Source organism: Trichoderma virens, assembly GCF_000170995.1.
Source record: "Trichoderma virens Gv29-8 chromosome Unknown TRIVIscaffold_2, whole genome shotgun sequence".
Classification (NCBI taxonomy): domain Eukaryota; kingdom Fungi; phylum Ascomycota; class Sordariomycetes; order Hypocreales; family Hypocreaceae; genus Trichoderma; species Trichoderma virens.
In genome coordinates this window covers 896777-914041 of record NW_014013747.1, presented here as the reverse complement: position 1 = coordinate 914041, position 17265 = coordinate 896777, and the positions used below count along the sequence as shown (strand labels likewise).

Sequence of the window (17265 nt, the reverse complement as noted above, 5' to 3'; positions counted from 1 at the left end):
GGAGCTGTCTTGCGCGGACCAGCGAATCTGCGTTTGGTCCAGGAATGAATCTGTGATTGTCGTGCAATAGCAAAACAGCACGATCCCAGGCCGGCGAGGTGAGTTGCAATTGAGGCCCTTTTCGCCTGGTTGTGGAGGAAAAAGACAGCGCAATTGCGGTTGAGCCTCTCCCTTTGGTCACTTAAACTCGTCCCTCCTCGGCGAAGCTGCCACGTTCAGAAAATCCAGGGGTGCTGCACCAAGGCCCGGCGCGGGTCACGTGCACTCGAACAGGCTGCTCAAACGCGCTTTTCCAGGCCTTGAAGCTTCTACAAACCATCAGCCTTGCACTACTATTATTTTCCAGTCTTTGGCTATTTTCTTCCTACTTTCGATAATCGCTGCATCCGCATTCGACTGCAGCTTATCGCTCTTAATCATCCCGACCGATAAAAATATTTCTTTCCGAACGAATTCTTTTTTTTTTTTTTTTTTTTTTTTCTTGCTCGCGGTTTTAGAGAGAAGCAAGCGATGACGGCATAAATTCTTTCCCCAACTTTCCCTACACAGCTGTCGATAATCTCTGCCACGATGACATCTTCCGACGTTCGCGACGTGCTCAACCTCCCCGATGGCGCTGCCGGTGGCCCTCGTCCCTCCAAGAAGCAAAAGGTCACCGCACCGCGCCCCAACCTCAAGGGCCTCGCGCGCGAGGTGCACAATCTAGGCGGCGACAACCCCATTGCCATTGTTCCAGAGGTCACGCAGTTCAAGAAGCGCCGGTTCGTCAGTCGCAAGCCGGCCGCCCGATGGGAGCTGCGGCAGTTTACGAATTCTGGAAGGAAAGATGCGAGTCTAGTGTTGAGGCACTGGAGAAGGGCCGAAGAAGGGAAGGAGTCATCTTCAGCGGCAGGGGAAGGCAATGTGCCCGGATCTAAGGAGGAAGAGGATATCGAAGATTCGTTGTATGCAAAGTACAATGTTCAGGTCTCTGTGCCTCAGTACAATGACGATCAGTATCATCAAGTCCTGGAGAATCCCGACTGGACCAAGGAAGAGACCGATTACTTGATGGAGCTGGTGCGAGACTTTGATATCAGATGGCCCCTTATATGGGATCGCTATGAATGGAGCCCGCCAGCTACTAATGGAGAGGCTGACGCCGATGGCGACGAGAGTAAGGCCATCGTGCCAGCTACGCGGTCTCGGTCGATGGAGGACCTCAAGGCGAGATACTACGAAGTGGCGTCCAGAATGATGGCCGTCCAGAAGCCAGTTCAATATATGACACAGCCCGAGTTTGCGCTGCATGAGTTGATGGCACATTTCAATCCCCAGCAGGAAAAGCTGCGCAAGGACTTTGCGCTCAACTCCTTTGGAAGGTCCCGCGAAGAGGCTCGCGAGGAAGAATCGCTATTACTGGAAATTAAGCGAATCTTGGCTCGAAGTGACAGGTTTAACGAAGAACGGAGAGAGTTATACAACCGCCTCGACTATCCCCATGCGGAGCAAGATATCAACACTTTCAAGTCATCGGCTGGTTTACAGACGCTACTCCAAAACTTGATGACGGCCGATAAATCCAAGAAGCGAAAGTCTATTATGGGCGCTGAAGTGCCTACGCCCACGGGACAACCCACGCCGCAGCAGGCAGCTCCAGAGAACGGAAGACGCGATAGCGCTGCGGCTTCTTCTGGACCGCGGGAGTCGAATGCATCAACAGCGGCGTCCTCTGCACACAAGAAATCACAGTCGCAAACACAGCAACAGCTACAGCAGCAGCAACAGGCTCAGCAGCAGCAGCAGCAACAGTCACAGCAGCAACAGCTGCAGGAGCGCAAGAAACTTACCGAACACGAGGAGATCATCTACGGTGTCACACATCACGATCGTCTGGGTTCCGGCCCTACATTCCGGACAGAAAAGATCAACAAGCTGTTCTCTCACAAATCCAACCAGCAGCAGCTGCGTATTACCAACACGCTTAACGAGCTAGATGTTCCGGCCAAGCTGGCTATGCCTACAGCGGCGACAACTCATGCGTTCGAGCAACTCTTGGCATCTGTGAATAGCCTTCTTGATGCTCGCAAGATAACAGACAAGATTGACGCAGAGATTAAGCTGGAACTGGCCAAGAAGGCAGAACGGGAAAAGGCTTCGGGCAATCAAGAAGCCGAAAAATCCGAAGACGCTGACGGTGATGATGCCAAAGACGAGTTGGCAGTGGCAGATGAGCCCTCCAAAGAAGACGATCAAGACGGTACCGCAACTCACCCCGAAGATGGTGAAAAGGACGAAGATGAGAACGCAGAACCATCTGCCGAAGATGCTGCTCAGCCATCCGTGGAACAGGACGAAGACGACGCGGACGAAGGGAAAGAGGGTCGTCAGGATGGCGGTGTTGCTGCGCGCAAGCGAAGCGCTAGTGTGATGAGTTCTGTGAGCGACAAGAGCGCAAAGAGGCAGAAGAAATGATGTCGAGTACCTCTCGAGTACCTCTCGAGTACCGGTACATTGCCCTACGCGCCCATTGCCAACATCTTGTTCTATCAAATGACAGGGAGATAACCCTGTCGCGGGGATGAATGGAAACTTGCAGAAACCGGGAAGCGAGATCATCTTAGATGTGGCGCGCCCACTCTAGCAAACGCTATAGTCTATGTTAGCGCGCATTGAAGCATTATCTGCAAGATTAGCAGCTGCCGATGTGACCCATGGTTTGTTCACAGCGCTTGTGCGAGATGAAAGCACGGCATGAAACAAACAAACGACTACCGTGTTGAGTTCGATGAGCCGAGCGCTTCTGCTTGGAGAGCAGTTCTTACGGGGTGTTAGCTTTGCCCCTTCGGCTTCATGAACTAAAGAAGCGCCATGGTCGCAGGGCCGGCCGTGAATATGAGAAGGACCCTGCAGGTCCCAACGTATGGTGACGTACTAGTGGGCGCGTGCTATCTGGGTGAGAGAGGGGGAGGGGGGAAACTATTCGCAACGGCACATCTACTCTGAGTGGCTGGCGTATAAGCAATAATGGGATGAACAAGGGGGGGTTCCGCATGAAACAGCGTTTCTTTTCAGAGCACGTATAAGATACGGGGCTTGACGGGGGGATCGGTGGCTAGAAAAGAGCTCAAGGGGAGACGAGAGTGTCGTTGACGGGTTCATGAATGATGTCTCATTAAAGCTCATGCTACTTTTAGACAGTTGCATTGAGGCTACATCTTAATATAGCAACAACGCCTCTAAAAATAACACAAGCCCTGATCTCGCGTGGAATTAAAAGATCGAGATAGCTATATCTGGGCTTCATGAACTAGCATCTGTACGTTCAGGGGGGAGGAGAAGAGATGGAGGGGCGTGTATGAAGCAGCAAGAATCACGGCGGTACCGTGAGCACGGAATGGGATCAGGAACACCAATCAGGGGAATCTCGCGATGCATGAGCAGTGGGACTCTACTGGCGGCAAGACAGAAATAGAAGCGGATGAAGAACCGCTACTGGCATATGCCGGGTGGTTTCTCTCAACATGGGAGGTGGAGAAAGAGGTCCGGCGTCTCCATCACGACAATGGTTCATGGGCGGGTAAGAAAGCAAGAACCTCGATGGTGTTGTTGGAAACCGGTGATTGGGGGAAGGGGGGGCGGCAATATGCAAGGTCCCAAGAGCGATGCCTTGCATGAAACATGGGCGATAAAAATAGCCAGAGTGCTACCCTCTTTGTTCTGCAGTTTGAGAGAGGAAAGTGGATGGCCGGAGGATAAGAGTATTGTCGAGAGGCTCCGAGATTGGAGGGCCAAAGAGCAAGAATCGTTCTAGAAAAGAGTTGCCCGCCTATTCGCAAGCGCTTAGTATTGGCTGAGCGGCTATTTGGAGGGAAATCATTGGCCGGGGCGGGTGTGGGGGTGGAGAGAGAGGAGAGAGAGGAAATATTAATAGATTTTGATGCTGGAGTTGAGTAGCATTTGATTTGATTTAATTTGATTTAATCTGATTTGGTTGCCATGCCGAGAGAAGGAAGAGATATCCGATGAACCTTGTCAACTGGTGCTATTTTTGGCTGTTTGGATGAATAGCATGCTGTCGCTGTCGTGATGGAGGAAGGAGAGCGAGGACGAGAAACGGTAAGATGACGTGCTGTGATTGGCGATGGAGATGAATTAGTTGTATTTGGTAAGCACAAGCACTTGAATGGTGCGTAATTAGTTAGACTGGCACTGGGCATTTACTCTGTGTGGATGCCCTCATTCGATTTATTCCAAGGATGATGATGATGTTGTTGACGTGATTTGGTGCTGCCTCGAGACCTAAAATGAATTAGCAGCAGCCAACGACCAGGTACAGCACCTGGATTAGCACCTGAGTCAGCGTTACTTACGGCACCCAAGGCACTGTAAGATGCTAAACTCGCCTCCCCTCGCCAGGTCCGCCTTCGGCAATGTTTGCCTGGTTGACGCAAGGGTCCAGCCCAGCCCAGCAGTGCTAGCGGAATACGAAAGCCCGCTCGGGGAGTGCGGAGGAGCATCGGTTGCACAAAAGTATTGAGGAAATCCTCGTGCCGTAACTGCAATCGAGCAGAGCGGAGTAGAGCAGAGCAGAGCAGAGTAGAGAAGCATGAAGAAACGATTTTCCGGCCCGGCGCTCCCTTGTCCGCTGCGCGCTTGCCAAACCGCCAACTTAATTTTAGCCTCGCTAAAGCAGAGACACGCACAGGCCCACGACCGCAATCTTCAACCAACCGCACACGCCCCCCCAATCCCCACTGTTCTTTTTTGGGCCTCAACTCGTCCAGTCTATTGTTAGGTTGTGGCTTCAGCAGCACAGAGCAAATTGCAGTACTGTGTAGTGCTGTTCTGTGCTGTTCTGTGCTGTTCTGACTGGCATTGAGCCAACAGCTTGCCGTCATGTCCCGCGTTGCCGCTAGAGCACTCTGAGTACTCACTGGCTTGAATGTTCGCAGAGAGCCTTCTCCACAAGGATGCGATCCTGAGGCCACGCCGGCACCAACGGATCCTCGCTCTTGGCTCTTGGCTCTTGACTCTTGGCACATGGCTTCCACGATATGCTCGTACGTCTTATCTCGCATGTTGCCATGCCCAGGACTTGGAAAACGAATAGACGATTGAACCCACGCAGACATCGAGTTGGGGCTGCTTTGCTTGCTTCCCCCCTCTCGTATCAAGGGGCTCTGTCAGTCATAGTAGCACACTACTCCTAATGGCAGTATCGTTTGCTCTCTCGAGCCAACAGGCATTGGTATTGCGTGTGAGCGTGCGCTCCCTCAGGCATCATATCCCATCTGGGAATAGAATCGTCAGCCTAACACCCTGCCAGCAGTTGGATCGGAGCTGAAAGAACCCCGTCAGAATCTTTCGAGCCGTGGCGATTACAAGGGCTTGGTCACAATGCTGGTGCTACCTTGCTTATGGACAGAAAGCGTGGGAGTGCTATCCGGCGACATATCCTAGCTTTTCGTGAGAGGGTACCGTCTTGGCCACTCCCCTGTTTGCCCACGACCCTTCGAAGTTTGGGCTGATGGGGGAGCATAACATATTACACGTGTAACAGTGCCGTCATCACCCTTGTCATCCAGACGAGTCTTGTGCCACTTTGTCCACAAATTCAGCAGTGTCGTGGTTGCCGTATCGCCTGTACAGTATATTGGATGTAGATACGCCGCCCGGTACAGTATTGGCAAGATCGACATCTTGCCCTGTACATTATCTACTGGGTAATCGCACTCTAGGTAAAACGCACCTGCAATCAAGAAAGCAGAATCAGTTACCCCACGTTTAATACACTTCTGCTGTAAGCCTTTTAGTCAACATAGGTAGTGGGGGCTGCCCCCCTCAAAGGGACAACTCTGTCCGGAGCCGTTGAAAGTCGTCGAAGCCGCGATGGCCAAAACGACCGGCGTTAAGCACCAGCATCGGCGACCTCGACATCAGTACTCATGAACTAAATGTCAACCTGGATGGTAGGTGGGCCTCTGGCCATAAGAACGGAACATTATCTTTGCGACCCTGATCCTTCGGCACGCTAGAGTCTAGTTCTGATGTTCGTTGCAGGAGGTTGCGAGAAACATCACAGATTAGCAGCTAGCCCAGAAGCAATTACTCAAAGCCCACAGGTATTAAAAAAAGGTGACTACCAGGTAGCCGCCGAGTGGGTTTGCTCCAGCGGTTATCTTGGCGGCACAAGAGGGCATGAGAGAAGTGTCGAGACCGGCATCCTTTTCTCGGCCCAAGCCCTTCCGGCGGTGTGATATCTCAGCATCTTCGCGCATGCGTTTCAAGCCAAAACAAGCCACGAATTGTCTGGCCAAACTCCCACAGGCCGTGTTCAGCCATGTGTTACCTGGAGTCCAATGTCGACCCTCAAAGGATGATGTGGCGTGCTGTGTGAACCGTGCTAGTCTTTATGGCCAAGCAATCCTTTGGACTAGCCGTGGCAGCGTTCAACAGTGTGGGCAATCAACTGGAGTGATGTGACGAGGAGCTGTTGCCTTGTGCTGAAGGACGGCCGGCATGCGTTGTGATCTATTCTCTCCGCAGCTGTTCAACGTAAAGCGATATGGTTGACCATGTAAGCCATTTCCGTTCTTGGCAAGAAAAAACAGCCCAGGCAACATCGCGCGCGGTTATGGAGGAATTCGTGCAAAAACACTCCATCAACCTCCCGTAGATCTGGTCAGTGGCTCGAAGGCTCGGGATTTTCTTCAAGCCTTATAGTAGGCAGATGTAGCGCGCCCCGTCCGTAATGGGACGCTGTAAGGATCCCAGGCTGGTTTCTTACCGTGCCACGGTGCTGGAGGGCGCCGGAGCAGAAGCGAAGGCTTACGCTAGTGGAACGGTGCTGCACATCCAGCGGGTGAAGAGGTAATGCCGTCGGGCGTACGTGGCCTGACACAGCCGCGGGCGGCGGCGGCGATACGAGACGGTGCTAAACGCGGCGTTAATAAGCCAAAGTGCTTGACGGCTTGCTCCCTAGTCCCTCAGCTCCTATTGGCTCTCAGGGTCGGACAACAGCCGATGCCCTTGTGGCTCGTCATCGAGGCAGCTCTGCCCTGCCTACGAATCTGGACATGGCCGAGTTGGATATTGGAGTGCTTGAGCCACTATTTTGGCAACTGGTGTATAGCAGTTGAACTACTAGAGCGGGCACACAGATAGTCAGACACAGGTTTTTACGCCTTGCTCTTTGGTGGGCCGACTTCCTGGAAGGGGCATTTGCACGGGGACCGGTAGCTAGTAAGCAAGCTGACAGACGCTTGTGTCGGACCGCTAGAGAGTTCGGAAGTGCAGGCAGGCCGGCAGGTTCTGGTGATGAACCTATCAACTTACCCGCGAACCCTGTCTGTTCAATCTCATAGATGGCATATGATGTACTCACAAGGCGTCTGTTAGGGTTCTTGTCCCACTTCGATGACAGAAGTGGGCAAGATCTGGGACCAAATGCCATTTCACGATCCCGGTATACACCAACGACAGGTGCGAGTGCTCGTAGTATCTGTGCTGGCAAGGAAGGCCAAGCAGGCCGGCTTTGACAGGCGAGCCGGTGTGACCATCATCCAACCAGGTGCTGTGTACGAAGGAGCCAGAGCCCAAGTGCTGTACGATGGTTTCGAGATGAGACGCCTTTCTATTCCGCCGATTTCTCGGACATAGACGTCCACAGACCGATCTACTTGTATGCTTCAAGCAGAGGTGACGGCCAGAGAGGCCTACATGTGCCCTTTTGATCGGGTATAGGCCGCATGCACGCGGATGGCTGCTCACATTGTGGCCGGTGACTGGCGGGATAGACGGGGAAAGCCCTGTGATAATTGGTGGCGCCTGGAGCTAGCGGCACCCGTGGATTGGCTCAGCAGGCGTAGGTGGTCGCCGCGCGTTTCCGCATCAGGGTCCCAAAAATGGGTCGTGCTTGTTGGAATGGAGACTTGGCGACGATGGCGGCCGCGGCTCGCCTTTGGGAGGGGCACCCCTTGCGATGGCACCCGGATGGGTTGGGCGCAAAGGTGGAACAGCACTCCGTGGGAAGGGATTGAGATGGGCGCAGCAGCAACAAGCCTGGGACCCAGACAGGGGACAACTGCGATGATGCATGAGCAGCAGAGGCAAATGTATGGACTGTTTCCAAACCGATCCCTTGTCGGCCTGGCCCCGGAGGCAGAATTGGATCTACTGTACTCCGTATTAGCATCGCAGGCCCCGTAAGAGAGAGGATATACGACCGTGGCGGGGGAGTGAGAGGAGATGAATGCTCTGCAGAGAGAAAGAGAAACGAATGAATGCAGAAAACGAGATGGTGCGTGCATGAGAGACTGCGAGAAGAAGAGATGCAAGACGGCACGATGGTGTTTTGCAGGATGCTGGAGCGAACAGAAAAAGTTTTCCGTGTTGGCTTGTTGGTGTGGGAAGGAGTCAACGGCGATGTTTGAACGGATTCGGGTCCTTCTTTCCTGACGGTTCTGTTGGCACTACTGCGTCCATGCCAACTTTAGTAACAATATTACGGTTGCCACTGCTACTGTACCTACCAGGTACCAGCCCTGATCGCGGTAGACGGCAGCGTGGACAGGTAATCCTATGTAGCTAAGGTATTGCTATGTCATCCCAAGGATATACTATTTCGAGCCCTTGCTAAGCAGAGCAGATTCCCCCATGCCTCATTCTTTGCTCATCCATGGTTCGGCTGGAGCACCAATGGTGCAACAGATTTCGTATCTTGTACGTACTAGCATTCCGTCATTCCTCGTGCGTGGGCTTACTTGCGCAAAGCAGGAACAAATAGCGGCGGCATCATCCCAATGGCTCCCCGGTGCGCTCAAGTCGACGAAAAGAACGCTAGAAGACTGGCCAGCGGCTTGGAAGACGGACACACACGAGACACAAGAGACTTACGTCCTGGTTCCGCGCGCTGCGCTCACTCCTCTGCCCAGCATTAGTCTGTCTGTGGTAGCCGAGAGAGCGGAGCCGCGGCAACACCGCTTACTGCGGTCACACCCATCTCCACCCCGGGGCGAATCGTGCTCGTTGCGAAACGCAGGCTGCTACCTCGCACTCAAATCTCGTCAGGACCAGCTGGGCCAGGCTCTGCAAAGCTTAGCACAGAGTGGGGGAGAGTCTGGCCAAACCACCGGACATGTCACGGCTAGACCCCCTTGCTACCCGCTGCCAGCTTTCTTTGGAGCGAGCAGTTCAGACTCGATGTTGCGCCCGAGACCAAGACGCCTCTGCTCCGTACGAGGCCTGATGACGCTGTTGATGGGGCAAGCTGAGCCACGGGCGTGCGTTAGCTGTGCGAGCATTCTGAATACAGCAGACGACAACCACGGTGCCTTTGCCAGTCCTTGGGTGACTTGTGTCGTCTGTGCCCCGGCAATGATATCGAAGAGACAATCTGGAGCACGCCCCCCCTCTGTCGCGGAACACCGCTCCCTTGGACCGCTGCGACTGCCACTGAGCATAACCGAAAACTGCCGCCTCTGGGATCGTATATCCGTCTCGCTGGCTTTGTCTTACAGGTACACTGGCCATCGCATCACACCCTCCTCCGTGGAGTTCGGAGGGCTCTTGCGGCATCCACTCACACTTGCGCCTTCGCGCGCATGCACGCACACACTTCTGCACTGCTCCAAGCACAGGCGCACCTGTACCACGCAGTTTAGCCATTTAGTCGTGATGTGGCTTTGGGCTGAGGCCCTGGCGCTCTGGCGAATTGCCACATGCGATGGCAGCCAGGTACCAGGGAGCTAGGTTCAAGGTTGCTAGGTTTGGACTAGCAGCGCTGCTACATGCAACGGGCGATTGTCGCTCTGGGAGAGGTGTTGGCGCACTCGGTTGGGTCCAGCGAGAAGCGCCGCCTATTAGCTCCCCACGCTGCCATGGGCCAAGTATTGGCTGCGACGCCTTCTCCATTCGCCGGACTGTGCCCTGTGTACGGTGCCTGTCCGTTGAGCGCGGGAGGGGGTTGGCCGTGGAGGGCAATGCTGGGTTGAGCGATGGACTGCGAAATGCTGCTCGTATGGTCTGCTCGAGGAACCATCTGGCCGCTCCCCAGGCCATGGCAGCTATCCACGGAGAGGCCCCATCATGTGCGTCCTTTTGATGCTCCATCCGCGACTAACCCTGTGCCTTGGATGCACGCACGCACGCACTTGTACGGTGCCTGGCTTGCCCTGTTGGCAGCAAGTTTGTCAGTCTGTCACTTTGTGTACCTGTACGAACTGTACTTCGTACATGCGTCAAAAGAGCCGCTTTCCCTAGGTGCATTTCGGTACATTCCCGGGTCTCTTTTATGGACGTGGATTCTGTGTGTTTCTCGCCTGGACTCGGAGGACCATTTCGACGACCATATCTCCATATCTCCCCCTCCCAGCCCACGTCGCCTCAGTGTCCCTGGAATTGGTCCGCAAGCCTTTACTCTCCTTTCTCCTTCCCCCTCCTCTCCTTTGCTTCCTCTCGGAGGGTATCTGGTTCTTGGGGTGCATTACTTGTGGCTGCTTGTCTGCGCCTTGCTGCCTCCCTCTCCATCTGTACGATATCGGCCGCTGCCCTGCTCTACTTGAACCCCAACAGCTTTGTTGCCATCTGTCGCTGGCGATAGATTCTTACAAGCAGACTACATCCCACGCCGAATTCTTCATCGTTGCTACAGTAAGAGTACAGCACCAGAATTGCACGGCCGAATAATTGCAAAGTTCCCCATTTTCCGAGACCAGGTACACGCCTCCAGGTGCTTCTCTGCTGAACCGGCCACCCCCCCTTGACTAGCAGGCGCAGCATAATCGCGCGTGTAAAAAAAAAAAAAGCTACCTAAGCCCCCCAAGCGCGACTTAGAAACTTCGGCCAGGCCCCCAGCTCTTCCGCCTCAACACCCTTCTCTCACCTCCCACTCCGGCTCCTCGACAACGTCTGCACGCAGCAAAACTCTTTGGACTCGGGCCAGTCAAACGGCTTGCGCAACTCGGCCGTCGCCCTGCACCATCGACTTTTCGACGAGGACCCAAAGGGCATCCAAAGGGCGAGAAGCCGTCTATCAAGCTGCATTGGACTGAAGCCGGCCCTGATTCGCTCGCTCGCTCACTCACTCGTTTGCGCGTGGCTCGCGCTCTCACCAGCGTTGGCAACAGTCAGTTCCGCACTCGCTTTACCGCTGCGGCAGCAACGAGCATTGGTTATTTTTCAGGCGAGACTTTCTGCAGGTTTGAGATTCTCTGCCGCGCGCCTTAATCTTTTTGTTTCGCTTTGTGGGAATGTGAATTTCGCTGCATAGCGGTGCCTGCTTGGATCTACTTGATCTACTCGCCCTAGTCTCACTTGCGCAGCTTTTGGCAGAGCTCACAGCTCGGGACTCCTAACAACACGACAATCGTGATTTTGGGGACTCAATACTCAAAGAACCTATATTCTTTGAAGCACTCACCCCGTTAAAGCGAAAGCTTAACCGCTTTCCTCGCCACCATTCATATTGGACAAGCACACTGTGTGAGCCAAAAGAAACCCACTGCGGATAGTTTTAGCACAGGATTTCTCACATTTGCTTTGGCTGAATTTTTCCTCCTTTGGCTTTTATTGTGTGTTCAGTGTGCTGTATGGTCATCGACGGCTATACCGTTACTGACACTCGCACTCAACATGTCTACCTTCACTGCTCTCAATGGCGCTTCATCAAAGCTGACAGACTCTCCGGCCGCGCCGGGAGACAAAAGCTCTGCGCCAGAAGAACGTCTCGCTGGCCCGGCAGCAGCTGCATCGGTATCGACGGCCCCTGAACCGCCAACATCATCGTCTCAAAGGGATTCTTGGACTCCTCAAAGTGCGGAGAGGACCATACACGTCGCAACCTATCCGGAAATAGAAGGATCACATAAGCGTAAGCGCTCGGGATCCGTTGAGATTCGGAGAGAAGTCCTAGTACAAGAGCGTACACCGGAAACTGCAACGGCTCCACCGCACAACGAGGCCCGCGATCACTATGGAACACCACAAAGAGACTATCGCTCCTATGGCGATGAGCAACGGGATCGTGACAAGGAATTATGGTACTCACATCAAGCTCGGGATGAGAGGAATCCCTATGACACGCAGCAGAACTCGGCAATTTCGACACAGAGCAACACGGAAGAGCAGATTGGGGAAGCCTTGAGGCGAGCTACAGGCCAAATGGACCACAGTGACTATGCCGGCACGAGCCCTGATGGCGATGATCGATCAATATCTCTTTACGGTGGTTCGTATACTGACCATAGAGGAGACTCGATGCTTCAGCACGATCCGAAGAAGCGGAAGCGGAATTTCAGCAATCGCACCAAAACTGGTTGCCTCACTTGCCGGAAGAGAAAGAAGAAGTGTGACGAGCAGAAGCCTGAGTGTAGGTTCCAGCCACAGAGGCGCCCTTTTAATCCCCATGCCTTGTGCGAGCCTTATTCTAACAATGCAAACAGGCAGTAACTGCATTCGTGGTGCCTTCGTATGTGCTGGCTATCCGCCACAGCGGGGGCCAGGCTGGCAAAAGCCAGACAACAAGGCCGCAGCAGTTCCACTCGAATCCAAGGACCCCAGCTACGTGCCTCCTGGTGCATATGGCATGCCGCAGCCTCATCCGCAGCCTCATCCGCAGCCTCATCCACAGTCTCATTCGCAACCGCAATCGCAGCCGCCTCCACAGCCAGCCTCGGTGGCCGGGCCGGGATCAGTGCCCGCCCCCTACGGACCCCAGCCTGTGAAACGAGAGTCGTTGTCCCATTACCGCGGCCAGCCTCTCCGGATAGACCCCCCACAGAGCCGACCAGTCATCATCTCGGACGACGACCGCCCAACGGCTTCGACCATTCCAAGTGCATCCGTGACGAGTCCCGACAACAAGCTCTCTGCGCTGCCATACACTCCCGCCAATGTCTTCCCCACGCCGGTAAGCGCAAACACTCAAGCACCGCCGTTTGGGGAAAGGATAGCAAAGGAGTATCAGCGGGTGCCTCCGTTGCACGACCTGAGCCGAACCGAGCCAGAAACGCCTCATCCAAGCAACCAGCTGCCGCAAATCAACATCCTGCATCCCACAAGGACAAATAGCCCAACGCCTCGTCCCCAGCCACCTGCAACTTCAAATGTACAGATGGCTGCGCAACTGGCGCTCTCGCACTCACAATTTCCTCCCCGACGAACCCAAAAGGAGGAGATGCTTTCAGGAAGACACTATTACCCGTTTGATAAAGAGCTCTGCCTTGAACGAGAGCGATGCGCCGCTGCCTGCTGGAGATTCAACAACCTCACGACACCTCCGACGAATGGCGTATCTCCCGAGGAGCGAGCACGCCTCTTCCTCGAGATTCTGCAGCCTCGTGATCCTGTTCGTGTGTCTCCCACCGAGGCGTCTCCGGTTACAAACGTTGGACGGGTCGGCCGTCATGTTGCCGTTGAAACCCCCTTTGTGTGCGATTACGGCTATAATGTTTCTATTGGCAACGACGTCGTCATTGGGCGAAACTGCATCATCAACGATGTCTGCGAGGTCAAGATCGGGGACAATTGTGTCCTTGGTCCCAACGTCAGCATCTTCACTGCCTCCCTTCCCATTGACCCTAAGAAACGTCAAGGAGGACAGGGCCCGCAGTATGGCAGACCAATTGTCATTGAGCAAGATTGCTGGATTGGTGGCGGTGCCATCATCTTGCCTGGCCGGACCATTGGCAAGGGAAGCACCGTAGGAGCTGGATCTATTGTTACCAAGGTATGTTTATATGGCTCCGCCCTGAGTGTGAAAACGGACAATAGTGGTGCTAACGAAATATCGTTCTACAGGATGTACCTCCCTTCACTATCGTGGCTGGGAATCCTGCACGCGTACTTCGCGGCATTGCCTCTTAATCTCGGTTTTCTGCTTTCCTTGGGGCGCATGCTTTTGCATCTAACGTTGTGATACCCGAGCGTGCGCGCATAATGGAGACTTGTGTGTAAAATTTCGCGATTTCCCACAAGCTTTTTTTCTTCCTTCCTTTTCCTTTTCCTTTTTGTTTCTCTTGACTCTTTTGTTTTTGTTTTTTTCTTTGTTATGCGCCTTTTTTTCTTCTTTTTTTTTCGTCATTTATAGGAATAAGAAAGCAAAAGTTTGTGTCGGCGTTGACGTTTAATGATATGAACGTGGTACCTCGCGGACACATGGGCGGAAATGGAATTTGGGAGAGGCAAACTCGTTTGGGATAGGATAGCTGGGCTGGGCTGGGCTTGGCTCTGGCGGGATTAAACAGAAGGTCCTCGGTTGAGGGATGCGATGGAAAGAGAATGTCGGGATTTTGCTTAGCGATGGTTTCTTTTGTGGTTATTTTGTGCCTGTCCTTGAGCTATGACTTTGGGACGGGGGCGCAAATAGTGTGTGTATTTGGAACATGAATAATGCGACTCGTGGTCCATTTGGACGGGCTGTGTGGCTTTTTCTTTGCGTTTTGCTGTTTGTTTTGTGTGAACCCCACCCCTTTTGACGATTTGCGTTTATTGTTTCTGTTTATTTTCTTTGAGCAAAGCGCTTGAATTAGAATGAGACCAATCAGAGATATAATCCCTCGTATCAAGTATAAGGAATTGGGCAACTTATGTCTCTCTTTACCCCCTTTTGCTAGCCAAGAGTGATATCGATGAGAAGACAAGTAGGCAACAACAACCAAGGTAGAGAGTTGAGCCTCATTTATCTCACAGCATAGGTATCGAGATGATTATCAATACTGCGAATATCAGTTACTGGTGCCCAAAGTGGACAAACGTGGTTTCTTGTCCCTCTTTCACTTACAAGGTGCTTTTGCTTGGTTCTCTTCTCTGTCTTGATTCTCAGTTGAGCAATGGGAAAGGGTGGAAAAGACCAGTCTATAAACTCGTATCGGAAAAGAACTGCCTCCATGATCTGGAATCGGAAGATTGGATGTATTGGTCGAGGGAGCTCTATTTAGAAGGCTGGGCGTTAATACAAAGCGCAAGGAGCGGAGGATAACGAAAAGAGCTAAAAAGGGGGAGGTCACGTACCCAGTCGAACATGTCAATGTTGGTAAACATATCTTCGAAGCTCGGCATACCAATACCTATGCCGTTTCCAAACAGTGCGTCGTCTGTGATATACGTGTCGTTACCGCCAATGGGCATGATTTGTTGCATTGCGTCGTCTGATATCGTAGGAGCATTCTCGTAGCTCTGCATAAGGGAGGAAGTTGGCGTGGTAATCATGAGCCCTGAGTTTGTGGAAGCGGTGCTGCCGGGGGAGTCGATGCGGTTAAGAATGGCGCGGAGGACTCTGGAGGCGTGGAGGGCGTCGGCGGAGGTGGTGCTACGGGCGGACCAGATGGAATAGGCGGTGCGGAGGGTGATTATGCGCTTGAGCCTTTCTTCTGAGCTGGAGAATGGAGAGAAAGGTGTTAGTGTGTATATGTATCAGGAAATCCTGGGGGGAATTGATGCTCACTTACTCTATGTCTGTGGACTCGCTGAGATCTAAGCAGATGATCATTGCCGCAAGCAGGAAATGATGAAGCGTCAGGTTGGAAACCATGAATCTATCCTCATACATTCTCCCCCCTGAACCGGTCTCAACATCAAGCTCTGCCTGCATCTCCAGTATCATGAGCGCCGACTCTCTGCAGACTTGCCTTGAGGAGTTGTACTCGGCGTCATGTTTGTGCGTTGTAAGGTACGGGCGATGCAGTATACACAGGCTCTTAAGGTACATGAGTTCGAGCATCAGCCGGTGCATAATGGTATAGTTGGCATCGGTGAAGGCCGTGTTGCGGATGGTGCGGATTCGCAGACAAGCGGGCACGGTATCATGCCACTCTCGCAACTCCCGGTCGAGAGCAAGCGTCTCGGAGTAAGGGGCCGGAGCAACAGCAAGGACATGGCGTACAACACGGCGCATGACGGAGCAGAGCCTGGACTTTGTGATGTAAGCGAGAATGGGGAGAGGGTCCGTGGGAGGACGAGGCGCAGGCAGAGAGACGCAGTCCTCGTCGAAGTCGTCGTCGGTCAGGTTTGTAGGGTGACCAACATCGCAGGCGTCTTGCGTGATGATGGGCGGCATGCCGTTCTGGAAGGAGAACAACAGGTCCGTCGACTGGATCAGGAACCAGGTCCTGCGCCGCATCTCGGCCTCAAACGGCGTCATGGCTCTGCTGCCGGGGATTTTGACCGCATCGCGGTGGTAGCCCTGCCTTTGCGCCAGCCGCACGACCATCCCATACAACGACCACAGCGACGAGTCCGAGTCGAGTTTCTGGACATTGCGCGAGTGGGCGTGCATCAGGAGGGCCTCGACAGAGAAGCGCTTCCCCCTTAGGTACTGGCCTGCGATGAGGCACTGGGCGGCCTTGACCATGTAGAAGCGCGAGTCTGGCGCTGATGAGGTTGAGGATGACGACGAAGACAAAGTGTCTGGTTCTTTGGTGTTGGTGATCATTGTGCCGATGCTGAGGATGGAGAATAGGATGCTGATCCAGAGGAAGCTGGTGGACGAGGGATCGGCCCGGAAGGCGTCGTAGCGGCGCTTGAACTGGTGCGTGTGGATGAGGCAGACGGCGATGAATTTGGCTTTGAAGTAGGCCATGATGAGCTTGTCGGCATCCTGCCGCGACGGCAAGGCCACCATGACCTCCTTGATCGTGATGGGCGGCATGTCTCCCAGCAGAAGCTCTGGCTCGGCCGCCTCCTCGGGCGACCCAGACTCCTGATCAGCCACCAGAATGTCCTGGATATCGCGGATACTCTCAACCAACGCCGTCCACGACGTCGCCCCGTGATAGCTCGTCTCCAGCTCGTCCCTGTCGCTGCCCGAGCGCCTCTCACCTCCGCCGCCCGCCTTCTTCTCGGCCAGCCCCCTCACCATCTGCTCCAGCTGGCTGAGCTTCAGCTGGACATCTCGTCTGCTGCTGCTACCGGCTGCCTTTTCAATTCCCGCCGCCGGCGCGGCTGAGCTGTACGAGCAAGTCTCGCCGCTGCCGCGCTTTTCGCAGGCACCGCACGGGTGCTGGCGGTCGCATCTGGACTTGCGGCGCTGGCAGGCCGTGCAAGAGACGGTCTGGCGGCAGCGCTTGACGCGGTGGGCGTCCGAGGCACGGAAGACGGAGGTGAACTGCGAGATGCTGGGATCGGGCATCAAGGACTGTGAAGATATTTGTTATGAAATGTGTGCAACTGATTGGGCCAAGTGAGGCTGGTGATGTCGGCTTTGGCGCTGATAATGGTGTTGCTAATGCCCTCAAAGACGTCAAAGTGCTGCGCACGGCTTTTCTCGAGCTCTCCAATCGAAGTCAT

At 54.0% G+C, this 17265-nt stretch overlaps 3 protein-coding genes across 3 annotated transcripts; 2 read left to right on the top strand and 1 right to left on the bottom strand.

Moving 5' to 3' along the window:
• Nucleotides 1–570: 570 nt before the first annotated feature.
• TRIVIDRAFT_141699 (uncharacterized protein) lies at nt 571–2454 on the top strand (the record flags this gene model as incomplete). The annotated part of the gene is made up of 2 exons (XM_014104933.1): nt 571–2202; nt 2332–2454. 2 exons carry the CDS (start codon nt 571–573, stop codon nt 2452–2454), a joined length of 1755 nt encoding a protein of 584 aa, XP_013960408.1.
• Nucleotides 2455–11613: 9159 nt separating this feature from the next.
• Nucleotides 11614–13845, top strand: TRIVIDRAFT_114462 (uncharacterized protein; the record flags this gene model as incomplete). The annotated part of the gene is made up of 3 exons (XM_014104932.2): nt 11614–12353; nt 12427–13708; nt 13780–13845. 3 exons carry the CDS (start codon nt 11614–11616, stop codon nt 13843–13845), a joined length of 2088 nt encoding a protein of 695 aa, XP_013960407.1.
• A 1065-nt stretch (nt 13846–14910) lies between these two features.
• TRIVIDRAFT_35336 (uncharacterized protein) lies at nt 14911–17107 on the bottom strand (the record flags this gene model as incomplete). The annotated part of the gene is made up of 2 exons (XM_014104931.1): nt 14911–15355; nt 15429–17107. The coding sequence occupies 2 exons, from the start codon at nt 17105–17107 to the stop codon at nt 14911–14913; spliced, it is 2124 nt and encodes a 707-aa protein (XP_013960406.1).
• Between the last annotated feature and the right edge of the window lie 158 nt (nt 17108–17265).